The 15,383-nt window shown below is 51.3% G+C and overlaps 2 protein-coding genes across 3 annotated transcripts; both read left to right on the forward strand.

Moving 5' to 3' along the window:
• Positions 1 to 147: 147 nt before the first annotated feature.
• SNRPA (small nuclear ribonucleoprotein polypeptide A) lies at positions 148 to 11,160 on the forward strand. 2 transcript variants are annotated; one of them, XM_007166802.3, is made up of 7 exons: positions 148 to 251; positions 707 to 801; positions 3,919 to 4,091; positions 6,328 to 6,507; positions 8,481 to 8,654; positions 9,103 to 9,191; positions 10,783 to 11,160. In XM_007166802.3, exons 2-7 carry the CDS (start codon positions 729 to 731, stop codon positions 10,940 to 10,942), a joined length of 849 nt encoding a protein of 282 aa, XP_007166864.1. In that variant the 5' UTR covers positions 148 to 251; positions 707 to 728; the 3' UTR covers positions 10,943 to 11,160. The 2 variants fall into 2 exon arrangements, with proteins under 2 accessions (XP_007166864.1, XP_057390640.1); XM_057534657.1 differs by lacking the exon at positions 148 to 251 and having other exon boundaries at positions 499 to 801.
• A 961-nt stretch (positions 11,161 to 12,121) lies between these two features.
• Positions 12,122 to 15,249, forward strand: MIA (MIA SH3 domain containing). The gene is made up of 4 exons (XM_007166801.3): positions 12,122 to 14,055; positions 14,141 to 14,274; positions 14,729 to 14,839; positions 15,154 to 15,249. Exons 1-4 carry the CDS (start codon positions 13,932 to 13,934, stop codon positions 15,175 to 15,177), a joined length of 393 nt encoding a protein of 130 aa, XP_007166863.2. The 5' UTR covers positions 12,122 to 13,931; the 3' UTR covers positions 15,178 to 15,249.
• Positions 15,250 to 15,383: the final 134 nt, after the last annotated feature.

A 15,383-nucleotide genomic window follows, 5' to 3' on the forward strand; every position in this document is an offset into this window, starting at 1 on the left:
TGGTCCGTAGCCCCGGGTGCCGCAAAAGGAGGGGGGCTTGCAGGCGGTGGGCGGAGTTTTCCTGCTGAGGCGGGAACCCAAGTGCCGTTTTGATTGGCAAAATCTGGGCCCAGGATTCTGATTGGCCAAGCTCCAGGTTTCCGCGCAGGGATTGGTTTGTAGAAAGACAAAGGCGGGACCAGGAGAGGAAGTTTTGTGGTCGGCGCTCAGCAACGTAGCAGAAGTCCCTTGCGGGAGCTGAGACTCTTTCGGTGAGTATCCTTGGGCGCTGGCGGCCGTGGGCGCCTGGCGGGTGGAGGGCTTGGCGCCCGGGTCTTCCCGCGCCCCGTGTGGGGGAACTCTTTTTCTGCTGCTCGAGGACAGGGCTCTGCAAAGTCGCCCCTCCCTCCTTAACTGCCTCTACATCCGGGCTTTTTCTCCTGGACCGCCTTTGAGGTCGTGGGCCAGTGGGAATCGCCACCTAGGACACTTGCCTATTGAGTCGCGTAGAGCATTCTGGGACTCGTAGTAAACCTCACGAGATTTCCCTCACCACGCGGGGAGGAGAAGCGGTGTCCTGCGTTTGCTTTGTTTTCCGAGCTGTTCTTCCCTCTTACCTTCTCTGCTTTACCTGACTTCCTCTTGAAAGGAAGATCCTAAACAGCCCGCGTTGGGTCGAAGGATTTGCAGAAACCCAGGGCTGAGAGGAACTTTTTCATTCTTTCAGCCCTACCTCAGCAACTCACTCCATGGCAGTTCCCGAGACCCGCCCCAACCACACTATTTATATCAACAATCTCAACGAGAAGATCAAGAAGGATGGTGAGTTCTCGGGATAGTCCGGACTCCAGGCTATCCCGCAAGAGCCGGCCCCCTCTTCTGTCCCCAGCATCCATGTCTCTTCCTCAGCCTTGTCCACTCAAACTGTTAGAGTTAACCCCTCGGCCTTTGCACATGCTGCTTCCTCTGCCTTTCACATTTCCTCAGTTCATCTTACGCTCTGCCCATTAACCTGGTCACTTGCTCATGCTTCAAGGTTTCAGCTCACAGGACCCCTCCTCCAGGATGCCTTCCCCCTCCCTTTTCCGCCCACGTGCCTGCCTCTGACTTCCCATAACCCTGGACATCCCCCTTCAAGCCCTGATTGTTCTGGGCTGTCATGGGGCTGTCTCTTTCCTGGCCTGTGAGCTCCAGGAGGGTAAGAACTGCAACTGTCTTGGTCAGTGATTAGCCCACAATGAAATGTTTCATTTCAAAATGAAAATGAAATGAACAATAATGATGGCTAACACTCGGTACCAGGTACTGACGTAAATATAAATCTTGGTTACTTTTAACTTTCACAGCAACCCTGCAGGAAGGACCTGTTGGATTAGGAAACTGAGACTCAGGGGTGATATGATTTGCCCAGGGTCACACAGCACTGAAAAGTGGTTGACACCACCAGTATGGAATTCTGCTTAAGAACTCAATTCTTTTTTTTTTTTTTTTAATTACAGTTTTTTTTTTTTTTTTTTTTTTTTTATGGCTGTGTTGGGTCTTCTTTTCTGTGTGAGGGCTTTCTCCAGTTGCGGTGAGCGGGGGCCCCTCTTCATCGCGGTGTGCGGGTCTCTCACTGTCGCAGCCTCTCCCGTTGCGGAGCACAGGCTCCAGACGCGCAGGCTCAGTAGTTGTGGCTCACGGGCCCAGTTGCTACGCGGCATGTGGGATCTTCCCAGACCAGGGCTCGAACCCGTGTCCCCTGCATTGGCAGGCAGATTCTCAACCACTGCGCCACCTGGGAAGCCCAAGAACTCAATTCTTGACATCAGACATACTTTTCCATTTTCTTGAGCAAGTTACCACTTTTTGTTTACACTCATTTTCTATATAGGAAGACTGGGCAAAGTCATATCTTCTCTGTGTGGGTGTTATGGGGATTATATTAGCTAGACTTCCATTCAGCTTCTTTTTATGGTGCCCAGCGGTTAGTAAGGGTTGGATAAGTGTTAGCTCTTATTATTGCCTCAAGAAAATTGTTAGGAGAACCAAAGGAGCTCGCTGGGATTAAGTTTGACGTTACCGATAAAGTTGCTGTTGAAGATAATAAAACAAGCCACATAAATCCCTCATATACTTTTAGAACGTTGTGCCCAGCCAGTGCTTTGTGGAGCTGGGGACACACTGGTGACTGAGACAGTCCTGGTCCTGGCTTCATGGAGCCACAGTCCAATAGGGACGACAGACCCGCTGCCAGACAGTGATATCCCAGAGTAGCCAGGGCCATGGTTGGGGAAGCACAGGCAGAGTAGTCAGGGTTGAGGTGGGGCACCTAGAAAGAGGTATTCATTCAGTTTCATAGAAGAGGAGACATTTTGGAAAAGCCTAACAGGTAGAAGAAGCAGTATTTATGTTATGATGTGGGGGAAGAGAGTTCCTAACCTGGACCAGCATGTGCAAATATCCAGGGGCAAAAGAGAGCCCAGGGCATTCTGGGAACTACATGTACTGTAGTTTTGTGTGTCTGAGACTTAGAGGCCTATGACTCATGGAGAACGTTCCAGTGAGCGGTGCACTCTGGCTCATGGGGCCTTGTGGGCTGGGTGAGGTGTTGGACTTTGTCCCGAGGGCTTTGGGGAGCCAGGCAAGGGATGCAGTTGTGAAAGATCTTTCCAGCTGTGGAGGGTGAACTTGAGTGGGCAAGAAAGGAGACTGGGGAGAGGCCCAGGGTCCAGCGGAATGACTAAAGCCCAAACTGGGTTCATGGGGATGGGGAGTGGAGACAAAGCACAGAAATGTCATCAGAATTTTTGGCTATTTGCTTCCTTCTTTACCCTGCCCCGCCTTTTCTTTCCTCTCCTATATCTCTTTGACCAAGCATCTTAAGCTGAGATACCTTCTTTGCATAAGACTGGTACCCTTTTCTGGCTGTCAGGTGGTGGCAGTTTGCTAGTGAGGTATGGTGGTACTGGGTTCAGATGGACTTGGGTCCTTGTCCCTGTCCTGGTCCTGGCTCTTCAGGGTCTTACCAGCACCCTTGGGATACTCCTCCTAGGCCAGTGACAGATCCTCTGAGAGCTTCTATCCATGTTAGTAAAATTGAGACAGTTATAACCGCTGCTTCATGGAGTAGTTGTAAGAATTTAGTGAAGTTATTTCCATAAATCATTTAATGGTACCTTTATTCATGCAAATGATTTTGGAGGTTGGTGTGCTGGTGACTGTACTGCTCATGGGGATAAGGTAATAAGACAGGCTTGTAGCTCTTCAGAAGGAGAGCTAAACAACAAGTAAACAAACATGATGTCAGGAGGTGGGAAATGCCATGAAGGAAGAGCAAGTAGGGTCCCAGAAGTGGGGGAGAGTGATATGAGAGGGCACTTATTTACACAGGGTGGTCAGGGAATGCCTCAGGTGGCAACATATCTGCTGAGCCCTGGTTGAATGGAAGGAGGCCATGTACACATCAGAAGGATGCTCCTAGTAGAGGGAGCAGCCAGTGCAAAGGTCCTGAGGCAGAGTTGCTGTGATGGGCCTGAGAAAGGGCTGGAAGGCCAGTGTGGCTGGAGGTATGAAGGCCAGTGAAGGTGGAGTGTGGGGAGAGATGAGGTGGTAGAAGTCAGCCAGGGCCACATCAGAGGGGCGTGTGTCAAGGTGCTGGAGACAATGAGAAGAAGTGCTCGCGTTTATCGAGCATTTACCGTGTGTCCTTTGTATGTGTGACTCACGTTGCTCGTACAGCGACATTGTGGGGTGGGTACTGTTACCGTCGATCTCTTACAGAGGAGTGCACGCGACCACTTGAGTGGTTCTGGGCTGCTGCTGGTATTGCTCTGTACTCATCAGTGGACTGATGGTTTCCCTCCTGGGCTGCGTCTTCTCTGTAAATGGGAGCTCGAGATGCAGGACATGATACCAAGGCCTCCAGTCACCTATGGGTCTTTCCTCCCCCCACCGCAGAGCTGAAGAAGTCCCTGTACGCTATCTTCTCCCAGTTTGGCCAGATCCTGGATATCCTGGTATCACGAAGCCTGAAGATGAGGGGCCAGGCCTTTGTCATCTTCAAGGAAGTCAGCAGCGCCACCAATGCCCTGCGCTCCATGCAGGGTTTCCCCTTCTACGACAAGCCCATGGTGAGCACCGGGTGTGGAGGGTGTGGGTGTATGCCTGTGCAAGGTGCTGTTGCAGGCTTGATGGCTCTGGACTTCCTGTCGCCTGTGGTCCAGACCATTGAGGACGGGAGTTTCTCTTGCTGGTCCTCAGCATCCACTGTTCACTGCACTGGGGCTGTGGAAGCACAGTGATCAAGGGAAGGCCCAGCTGTACCCTCTCGGGGCCACAGTGCAGTTGGAGAGACACGCCTGCCTCCAGATGGCGACGACCCGGAGGGGTCGGGGCTGGGACCGGGCAAGTGGACGGAGCTGGGGGAGCTTAGGAGCGGCCTCTCACCCATTCTGGGAGTTTGCCGGGAAGCCTTTCTGGATGAGTAAGACTTGGAGAAGAGTAGCTGGAGGAAGAGAGGGAGAAAGACAGTGGACTAAGGCCTGGAGATAACCAAGGGCACGTGTAGTTGAGGAAGTGAGTCAAGTTCCCTTAGCTGGAGTGAAGGCTGGGATGTGGTGGGAGGGCCTGGCCTGGAGAGCCAGTCAGAAGTCAGGCTAAGGAGCTGGAGTTGGTCCTGAAAATGGACTTGATTCCGAGGGTGCTGGGGAAGCAAGGGAGGGTTTGGGGGCTGCCTTTGGCTGTTGGGTAGGGGGGTTAGGAGGGAGATGGGGTTCCGTTGTGAAGGTGAGGCTGGGTCGGCTCCCAGGTGGTGGGGTTGGGCCGGGACCAGGGCAGGGGCCGTGGGATGGGAAGAAGTGGGTTACGGATGTTCAGGAGGTCAAGTGGGCGGCCGTGGGGACTGCCGTCCAGGAGGTGAGGAGTGGCTTAAAGTCCCTGCCCCGAACTAGAATTCCTGCCGTATCAGTGGGAGATGTTTTTGGTTCTTTGGGCTTTTTCCTTTGTTCCTCAGTCAGTTTTCTAGTTTCACCTGATTGTAATATGCTTCCTTGAACCAGTTCCCTTGGGGAGGTGAGAGAAGTGTCAGTGCCTGCAGGTCCCAGGCAGGTCGCTTCACGTGGAAGACCTTGGCCCCGGGTTTAGTGGGGCAGCCGGAGCCCTCACCGCCTTCTGGAGGGGGCCGCGCTGACTCCTGCCTGTCGTCGCCTCTGGGTGGGCGAGCCCACAGTTGCCACATCTTCCGTTGCTTCTCCGGAGCAGCCAGGAACTCAGTTTTGAGGACTGAAACCAGTAAATCTTTTCGTGTGGACCCTCCTCCCCTGCTTTTCTCTGAAATCATTGCTTGGACCATATGAAGCACTGAGCCACTGTGAGTTCTGTCAGTGAGTCCCGTCAACTATACCTTCAAAACCTCTACCAAAAAAATAAAAGAAAAAAACCAAAAAGCCCCCAAAACAAACAAACAAAACCCTCCACCCGTTCTTCTCACTCCTCCCCTGCCACCCACCTGGTCCCAGCCGCCACCCTACTCCCTGGTTCGACGCCTGCACAGGCCACTCTCCATCCCGTGGCCTCAGCGCTCCTTGGGCGTCACAGGTGAGAGCTCGTCACTCGCCTGCTTATGACACTCCATGGCTCCTGGCTTTCTCCCTCCTCATCTGTGTTGGCCTCCTTGCTTTTCCCTGAACACACCCTGCACTCCTTAGCTCTGATGGCTGTTCCTTTGCTAGGATGCTCTTTTCCCTGGATGTCTGCGTGGCTCCCTCCCTCTGTCTCTGCACCAGTGTTTTCTCACTGAGGTCTTTCCTGGCCACACTCTGAAAATTTCAGTTCTTCCCAGCTCCTCACATCCCCTTCTCCAGTTCACTTTTTAATCTCTGTCATATCTTTCCCAGCAAGCAGACTCCATGAGAGCGGGGGCTTTTGTGTGATTTGCTCATTGCTGTACCGCCAGAGCAAATACAGGTGCTCCATAAACCGCCGAATGAATGAGATTTAGCCTGGAGACCCAGTTCTCTTCTTGTGTGATGGAAACCCCCCTGCACAGTGCTCCTGTCCTGACCTTGTTTCCTTCTTTCTGCCTTGGGCCTGATGCTCAGGGCTGTCCCATCTTCCCTTCAGGATCTCAACAACCACTGTCTGAGCACTTGCTGTGTGCCAGGCACCGTTTGGAGCACTTTAACTCATCGTCCTCACGATTGTCCTTTGAAGTGGGAAATACCGCAGTCCCTGTTTGACAGATGAGGACATTGAGGCCAAGCGATTTCTGTGACATTACTCACCAAGCTCCTGGCAAGGTCTGATTTGGCATCCGGGTGGTCTGGCCCCAGACCAGTCTCCTTAACCCTTCTGCTCTCGGTTTGGCAGCGCATCCAGTACGCCAAGACGGACTCGGATATCATTGCCAAGATGAAGGGCACCTTTGTGGAGCGGGACCGCAAGCGGGAGAAGAGGAAGCCCAAGAGCCAGGAGACCCCGGCTGCCAAGAAGGCTGTGCAGGGTGGGGCGGCCGCCCCTGTGGTGGGCGCCGTCCAGGGGCCTGTCCCGGTAAGCTGGGGCCCAGAGACGCGGCCTTCTCACCACCAGGGCTTCCTCAGCCACGTGGGCTGGCTTGGGGGTGGGTGGGGAGGGGTCTCCCCTTGTGGATTCAGACCACCCTCCCTTCCATTTTTCTTAGAGAGATTGTGTGCCTGTCTCTAGGGAGGGGTTGAGCATGTGAGTGACGGTATCTCCACTTGGAAATGTCTGTGCCTGCCTGCCTGTTTCTCAGGATCTTTCTTTCTCTGTGTCTCAGTCTTTTGTTTTCTCTTTCTCCTTGACCTTGATTTTGCTGTCTGTGTCTTCTAAGTCAATGTCTGTGTAGAAAATCCAGAGAAAACTACTAATCAACTGTTAGGATTAAAAAGAATTTAATTTAACAAGGTCACCAGATATAAGGTCAGTATGGAAAAAGTCAGTTTTATTTCTACATGTTGGCCACAGACAAGTAGACTTCAAATTGAAAAAAAGCTCCGAGGAGTAAATTCAACAAAAAATGTGCAAGACCACCCACTGAAACTATAGAACATGGCTGAGCGAAATTGGAGACGACCTCAGCAAATGGATAGGAAGACTCACTGCTATTAAGACTTCAGTTCTCTGCAAATTGATTTAAGATTCAACACGATTCCAATCAAAATCCCAACAGGGACTTGTGGGGACAGACGGGCTGTCTGTAAATGTCTGGAAAAGCAAAGCAAGGCAGACGAGGAGAACAAAGCTGGGGGCCTGCAGTATATAGTAATCAAGATGGTATGGTATTGGCATAAGGGTAGAAAGATGGACCAGTGGGGCAGAATAGAGTCCTGAAACATCCACACGTGTATGTAGTCACTCCATGTATGTCAAGGTACCACTTGCAGTCCAGTGGTAAAAGGGCTTTTTCCCCTAATAAATGATACTGGGCCAATTGGATATCTGTAAGGGGAAAAGTTAGCCCTGCCTTAACAATGTATAAGTTACTTTGAGGTGAATCATAGACCTGAACGTGACAGCTACAACAATAAACGTTTTAGAAGAAAACAGGAAAATGTCTGTGACCTTGGTGAGGGCATAAAGAGTGGAAACATCCTGTTTTCTAAACAGGATACAGAAAGCACAAAGTATTAAAGAAAAATGGACGAATTGGACCCACTCAGGTCTCCGAACCTCCACATCAGCTTTTCTGATGGGTTGCACTCTATTTTGTCTTGTGTCAGTGATGGTGTCTGGCTTACCATCGAGCTTCGCCACTCTTACCCTCTCCACTCTTCTGTGCCCAGCTTTCTGTCCACCTTTGACTCTTAGATGTGATTCCAGCTCCTGTCTCCCCTGGGTGCACATGCTCTTGGACTTCAGGCTGTCTCCCTTCCCCTTGCCACCAGCCCTCCCACGTCTTCATGCACCTGCCCTGACCATTCCCAGCCACCTCTGCCTTCCACTGTCTGTTCTCTGGGTCCGTTTCTTTTTCCATGAAGTTTATTTTTAGAAGCAGGAGTACAGCATGCTGCTTACAGTGTTTATTTCCACCCCTTTTAGTTGATAATGTTTTTATTTTTTTTCCTAGGCTATTTTTCTACTCATATGTCTCTAAACAAAGTTAGGGCGTTCTGGCGATTTTTTTTTTTTGGCCACGCCACATGGCATGCGGGATCTTAGCTCCCCGACCAGGGATTGAATCCGCGCCCCCTGCAGTGGAAGCTCAGAGTCCTAACCACTGGACCGCCAGGGAAGTCCCCCTGACCAATTTTATATGTTAAAAAAAAATTTTTTTTAAACTCTTTGATTTAATGTCTGCTGTGACTTTGGGTTTGTTTTGCTCCATCCATCCCTTTTTGGGTGCCTTTTTTGCCTTTTCCAAGACTAGATCTTTCTCCCTGTGTCTCTCACACCCTGGGTTTCCTGTAACAACCTTTTCTTCTCTCTGTTGCCTGCCGACACTGAAAGCACACCTCCTCCCACCTGCTGGCGCCCCTCTCAGTCCTGTCCTTCTCTCCCTGCAGGGCATGCCGCCGATGACTCAGGCGCCCCGCATCATGCACCACATGCCGGGCCAGCCTCCCTACATGCCGCCCCCTGGCATGATCCCGCCTCCGGGCCTCGCACCCGGCCAGATCCCACCAGGGGCCATGCCTCCACAGCAGCTTATGCCAGGACAGATGCCACCTGCACAGCCTGTAAGTGTCTGGTCCTCCTGGGGTCTGCTATAGTCAGAAGACAGGAATGGCAAGGGGCCGGTGGGAGCACTGTTTTAGGTTGGGTGGTCTGGGCAGGCCTCCCTGAGAAGGTGATACTGGAGGATGAGGATGTAGCAATGGCGTCAGGCCCTGGGACAGAAGTTGATGTGTTTGTTGGAGCAGCTTTGGAAGGTTACGGTGAGGCTGGAGTGGGGGTAGGCTGCACCTAGGTTCATTCAGTGAACTTCTGAGCACCTGCTTATGGGCACAGCAGTGCTCTGTTGTGGCTTACAGTCTGGGGGGGGGCAAGACAGCAACACAGGGTATGTCAGGTGAAGGACTAGAAAGAATTCAGGAAGGGGCAGGGGTGGGGTGGGGCAGGGGCTGGAGAGCAGGAGGGCTGTAGATCCCCGACCAGACTCAATGGGCTCCCGTCGCTCTCCTGCAGCTTTCAGAAAATCCACCAAATCACATCTTGTTCCTCACCAACCTGCCTGAAGAGACCAACGAGCTCATGCTTTCCATGCTTTTCAACCAGTAAGTGGGGCCTGTGGCTGACCGGGGGCCAGAGGGTGATGGCCAGGAGGTGGCACCGTGGGGATGGGCGAGCCTCACAGCTCTGCTGGTGGAGTCCCAGGCCTGCTTAGGCTGCACAGGCGGGACAACGACTAGAGGTTACAAGGAGGCTGCAGTCGGGCCCGCAGCGGCGGGGTGTGGAGGGCAGCGGTGCAGGGCAGGTGGGCCGTCCTCTGCCTTCGTGGGGCTGCGGTGGCGGTCCAGGCTCTGGGTCTCATCTTTGCAGTCTCTAAATTGGACATAGGCAAGTCACACAACAGTGAGATGTCACTGAACACTGGCTAGACTGGTGGGAGTCAGCCTGTTTAGACGGCAAGTATGGGAGGTGGGGATGCTTGACGCCACGTGCCCTGCAGATGGGATGCAGACCACTGTGGCCGTTGTGTAGGGTAACTGGCCACTGTTTAGTCATACTCACCTGGTGGCTTTGCTGCTTTTTTTTTTTTCTCCCCACATTTTTTTTTTATTGGAGTATAATTGCTTTACAATGTTGTGTTAGTTTCTGCTGTACAATGATGTGAATCAGCTATATGCGTGTATATATCCCATCCCTCTTGGACCTCCCTCCCCCACCGCCATCCCACCCATCTAGGCCATCACAGAGCACCGAGCTGAGCTCCCTGTGCTATACAGCAGGTTCCCACTAGCTATCTATTTTACACATGGTAGTGTGTTTATGTCAAACCTAATCTCCAATTCATCCCACCCTCCCCTGACCCCCCGTGTTCACATGTCCATTCTCTGCGTCTGCGTTTCTGTTCCTGCCCTGCAAATAGGTTCACCTATACCGTTTTCATCTGTACCTGTTTCTAACTGTATATCCTACAGAAATTCTAACACGAGGCCCCAGAGGCTGTGGGTAGGGCATTCCTCACAGTGTGGCAGGGAGCCAGAGGCAGCCTGGGAGAAGGGAGAGGTCAAGTGCAGGTGCTCGCGACTGCATGCCACGTGGCAGTTAGAGGGAACAGGAAGAGCAACGTACATGGTTCTTTATACTAGTGCCAAGAGGCAATTTTGAGAAACTGAATAAAACAGAAAAAGAATACCATTCATTCATACACCATGTCCACAGAACAATGCATATTTTCTAAGGATACTCATGGAAAAAAGGATAACCAGTAAACATGAGGATGGTTGCCTAATGGGGAAGGAAGTAAGGAATGAGAAGAGGGAAGTGAAAGAAACAGCAGATCATGAAAGTCGGGATGGTGGTTATTTCTGGAATGGTTATTTCTGTGATTCCTTCGATTGGGAGAGGACGTGGAGGGTGGGGAGGGGGCAGTGTTCTTTGTCTTGATGGAGGTTATGGTTGCATGGGTGCTCATGTTAACAGTTTTCTTTAAATGGTATGTTTCCTTTGTGCACACTTTTTTATATTAGGGTTTATCAACTTAGCAACATACACATTTTGGGCTGGATAATTCTTTGTTATTGGGGCTGTCCTCTGCATTGTGGGATGTTTAGCAACATTCCTGGCCCCTACCCCCTGGATGTCAGAATGTTAGGGGGAAGTGCTAAGTCTGGATTCCTGAGGTCTCTGACCATCTCTCAGGTTCCCTGGCTTCAAGGAGGTCCGGCTGGTCCCAGGGCGGCACGACATCGCCTTCGTGGAGTTTGACAATGAGGTGCAGGCAGGGGCCGCACGCGACGCCCTGCAGGGTTTCAAGATCACCCAGAACAACGCCATGAAGATCTCCTTTGCCAAGAAGTAGCACCCTTTCCCCATGTCTCTGCCCCCTGTTCTGGGGCCACCCCCTCCCCCCCTTGGCTCAGCCCCCTGAAGGTAAGTCCCCCTCGGGGGCCTTCTTGGAGCCGTGTGTGAGTGAATGGTCGCCACACAGCATTGTACCCAGAGTCTGTCCCCAGACATTGCACCTGGCGCTGTTAGGCTGGAATTAAAGTGTTTTTTTGAGGTTTGTTTTTTTCACAACCATTTGTTGTTTTTATTTTCTTGTCCTGTGTGTTTCCCTTCCCTGCACATCAGAATAGTCTGAGCATTTGGGCCTCTCAGCATGTTGGGGATTTGCAACCTTGGGAAAACCCAGAATAGTGTAGCAACACTGTCCAAACTAAAGTCACTTTTACCACTTGGGCAGAATTTTATTTTGTCTCAATCAGCATTCAGGGCAGGAAATTAAAACCCACGCTGCCAGGTACAGTTGGGTAGGTTCTGTACTGTGCAAGGATGCCGCTTTTAATGGCATGCCATTCACTTCGTAGACTTGCACGTTGATTCCAATAATTTTCTAACGTGATAGAGTGTTAGGAAAGAGGTTTTTCTTCATCTTTTTCTAGACAAAAATGCCTTCTGTCATAGTAAGAGTCCCACAGAAACCATTCTAGGTACTTCAGGAAGAAAGGGAAGGGAATTGGGTATTTATGAAATCGTCGGAAGGATGTTAGTGATGGCAGTCTGGGTTGGAGACATTTGAATTCAAGTTTGCAGCCCTCGATTGAGCTGCAGCCTCTAGGGTTCAGGAAGATGTCAGTGCTGCCGTTGTGAGTGCCTAAACTTCACACACGGGAAGCTCCTGATCAGATGCGGGTACCAGGAGTGTGGCCAGTTCACACACAGCTGCTCCCCCCCTGGCCAGATGCCAGCCAGGAGCTTCGGGCAGATGGCTGAACCGATCTCCCCTCCAGTGCCCCAACTGCAGGGGAGGCTAGGAAATGTGGTTCCTGGCTGGACAGTCATGTACCCTGCTGAAGCTGTGGATAAGAAGGGGAGATTGAATGGGGGACCTTCCTTTGCAGTCTGTCATACACCGGACCTGGCAATTTTTAAATCGACTAAAGTATGTTATATTTATTTATTTATTTATTTATTTATATATATATATATATATATATATATAGCTTAAAACCTTTTCTCACACCATATAGATGGGAAAGTGCGATCACTTGTCAGAAGTAGAAAATTAACCACAAAAATAAATACACTTAAGACATAGTGTTAAATTCTCGCTGGATATTTTTGTCCTGTCAGGGCTCTGAGCCCCAGCCTCCTGCTCCACTCCCTCCATTAAAGAGGAACATCAGTGTTGGAAGCGTTTGAACATCAGGGTTTGTGGCACCAGATGCACACATTCGCCTTGTAGGATCTGAAAGATGAAAAGGGGAAGGCGATTGCCATCTTCACTAAATGGCGCAGTGGTATTGCAGATGGCTCGTGGGAACGCGGGGTCTGTGGTCCGTGGATCCTGGTTTCTACTGTCCGCCTGCTGGGGGGCTCCCTGGCTGTTTCCTCCATGGGCAGTTGATGTCTGCACTCTGAGCTTCATTTTCTTCCTGTGCAAAGAGGACTCTTCCTGTGTTAATACTGTGGTGCACCGTCCGCCCCACCCCCACCCCCCCACTGCCGCCCCACCGGGCACTGAATAAATTCAGCAAATAACTTGCCGAGTACCTATTACACAGTAAGTACTGTTCTTGCCACAGGTTGTGCAGTGGCAAATGAAGTAGACAAGCTAATTTCAAATGCTGGGTTCTGATAGAAACAGAACTGACATAATGGGGTGATGTGTTGGTGGAGCTGGGGAGCAGTAACGGGTGATCAAGGGAAGCCCCTTTGAGGAGGTGATATTTGAGTATAGCTGTTTGATGCTCTCGTGGTACTTGGTGCTGGGTGTTGGGTATGTGGAGATGGCTTAGGCCCAGTCTTTGCCCCTGATGAATTCTTCCCCACCCCAAGCCTGTGTATGTCCATCCGCTTCCCCTAAAACTAAAGTTCGGACTTGCTGACCAGGGGTGAGAATACCTGAGGAAAGAGGTGGGTCTTCAGGCATGTGGTTTGAAGCACAGTTTTAGAAATGAGACTTGAGTTCAAATCCTCTGCCACTTTCTCATTCTGACCCTGGGCAACTGACTGAGCTCCAAGATCAGTAGTGATGGGTGTGGGCCTGGAGCCAGATCTAGCCCCTCCACTTCCCAACTCTGTAACCTTGGACAAGTTCTTTAAGGCTCTGTGCTTCCATTTCTACGTAAAATGGGGTTATGATCGCTCCTCTTAAAGGTGGTGCAGAGTATACATTTGAGTTAATAAAAATATGCATGGTGAATGCTCTATAAATAACTACTAGTTTTTATTATTTCTATTTCAGATGAGAAAGGTGAGGCTCTGGGAGGAGGAATAGCTTAGCCCAGGTCACCCAGTCAGGAAGTGGCTTATGAGGATAAATAGTGATCGTGGCAGGGCATCGCCTAGCCTAAGGTCCAACATATAATATTCACTCCATACTTGGGAGCTGGGGCTATTCCTGGCAATCAAAGGGCTGCCTTGTTCTGCTGCCCCTCAGCACAGGAAATTCCAAGGTGGTTTTTCCATACTGGCTTCTGTGGTTCTGTCCCTGTGGGGGAGAGCAGAGGGGCCCAGGTCCCCAAGCCAACTCATAAAAGATGGAATTGAATATCTTAACTTGCCTGTCTTAACCCCGTCTCTGTTGAGGGGGTGGCTGTTACTTGGAGTGGCCTGGGCTGCCTGGAGCCTATCTGGGAGTCTGCTTGTGCTGGCAGCCCTCACCCTGTCCTTGAAATGGTTCTGGCTGGGTAGCAGACTCTAGGTGGTGTGGGTGACATTTGGGGCTGGTTTAAGGTGGGGACAAGGCCCAGAACACAGGCTTCCTTGTGCTGCTGGAGAGGGAGGGCAGGAGGGCAGTGGAGACCCCGTTCCTCCCTTAGGCTCTCCCTTGCTCACAGTCCACGATGGCTCCATCCTCGGTGTTTCTAGGTGTTGTCTTGCTGTCTGCCTTCCCAGGTCCTAGTGTCGGGGGCCACCCGATGCCCAAGCTGGCCGACCGGAAGCTGTGTGCTGACGAGGAATGCAGCCGTAAGAGTTGGGGGTTGGGGGCGTTGGGGGCTTGGATTGCTAGCCTGTGGGGAGGGTGCCGTCACTCCCTTCTGTTCCTTCCCAGACCCCATCTCCATGGCCATGGCCCTTCAGGACTACGTGGCCCCCGACTGCCGTTTCCTGACCATACGCCAGGGCCAAGTCGTGTATGTCTTCTCCAAGCTGAAGGGCCGAGGGCGGCTCTTCTGGGGAGGCAGCGTGAGTCTTGGGAGAACAGAGGAGGAAAGGGTAGGGTGGCTGGGGTGGGCGTGCACCCTGATTTTTCACCTGAAGGGAAAATCTGAGGGAGTGAACTGAAATATAGTTTTGGAGGGGAGGCTATTGTGGTCTACTTTACTTTGTTTAGCAATTATTAGGGCACCTACTATGGTGGGTACAATAAAGAACGACCCCTTTTATTCTAATGGAGGGAGACAAGCCATCAAAAATATCAGCAAGTATGTGCTGCTTTGAGAATTAATATAAGGTGACTGGGTGACTAATTCACATGGGGTGGTCAGGGAGGACCTTGAGCATGTGACTTCAAGCTGGGATTGGAATGACAAGGATGGAGCAAGCCAAGCCGAGATCAGGGAGAAGAGAGTGCAAAGATCTGCAGCAGGAGTGAGCTTGCCATCTTCCCAGACCCTGGCTTTTAACTCCTCTTCCCCAGGTTCAGGGAGATTACTATGGAGACGTAGCTGCTCGCCTGGGCTATTTCCCCAGTAGCATTGTACGCGAAGACCAGACCCTGAAGCCTGGCAAAACTGATGTGAAGACAGATGTGAGTGTCTTGGGGGCTGGCAGGGACTTGGAGGGAGGGCCCTTGGGCAAAGATGCTCCTACCTTGGCTCCCTGGCATCCTAGCTGTATGCGCTGGAACAGATCCCCTGCCTTTTCTTATCTGAAAAATGAGGAGTGATTTCTAAATCCTAGTCCGATTGAGAGGTGCAAAGGGTAGAGGGCTCTAGGCTAATTTGCATAGCACTTGTGCAGCCAAACCTGGCGCCTGTGGCTGCAGCATTTGCTAAAACCACTGGATCCTTTGTGGTGTGACCGCTAGTTTTCTCCCCACTGTTTCCCCTTTCTCTTTTTCAGAAATGGGATTTCTACTGCCAGTGAGCTCAGTCTACCGCTGTCTCTGCTGTTGTTTCTCGCTGACTTTATGCAAATACATCAGCCAAGTGCAAACTATGGGTCTCTGTGGTCTTTGTGGTGGGTCTCTAGAAAGGAAGTGTTTCCCCAGGCTTCTGAATCTAGCCAATCAACCCACTGACTGTGGTAACGTCAGTGGTTGCTAGGCAGAATTTCACGGACTAAAAGCTCTT

This window comes from Balaenoptera acutorostrata, chromosome 19 (genome assembly GCF_949987535.1).
Source record: "Balaenoptera acutorostrata chromosome 19, mBalAcu1.1, whole genome shotgun sequence".
NCBI classification, from domain to species: Eukaryota; Metazoa; Chordata; class Mammalia; order Artiodactyla; family Balaenopteridae; genus Balaenoptera; species Balaenoptera acutorostrata.

Bases quoted from the DNA above. Each gene is read 5' to 3' on its own strand.
- SNRPA (XM_007166802.3), top strand. From the start codon at position 729: ATGGCAGTTCCCGAGACCCGCCCCAACCACACTATTTATATCAACAAT. The intron at 802-3,918 runs GTGAGTTCTCGG...CCCCCACCGCAG, and splicing joins CGAGAAGATCAAGAAGGATG to AGCTGAAGAAGTCCCTGTAC. The intron at 8,655-9,102 runs GTAAGTGTCTGG...GCTCTCCTGCAG, and splicing joins AGATGCCACCTGCACAGCCT to CTTTCAGAAAATCCACCAAA.
- MIA (XM_007166801.3), top strand. From the start codon at position 13,932: ATGGCTCCATCCTCGGTGTTTCTAGGTGTTGTCTTGCTGTCTGCCTTC. The intron at 14,056-14,140 runs GTAAGAGTTGGG...GTTCCTTCCCAG, and splicing joins TGCTGACGAGGAATGCAGCC to ACCCCATCTCCATGGCCATG. The intron at 14,275-14,728 runs GTGAGTCTTGGG...CCTCTTCCCCAG, and splicing joins GGCTCTTCTGGGGAGGCAGC to GTTCAGGGAGATTACTATGG.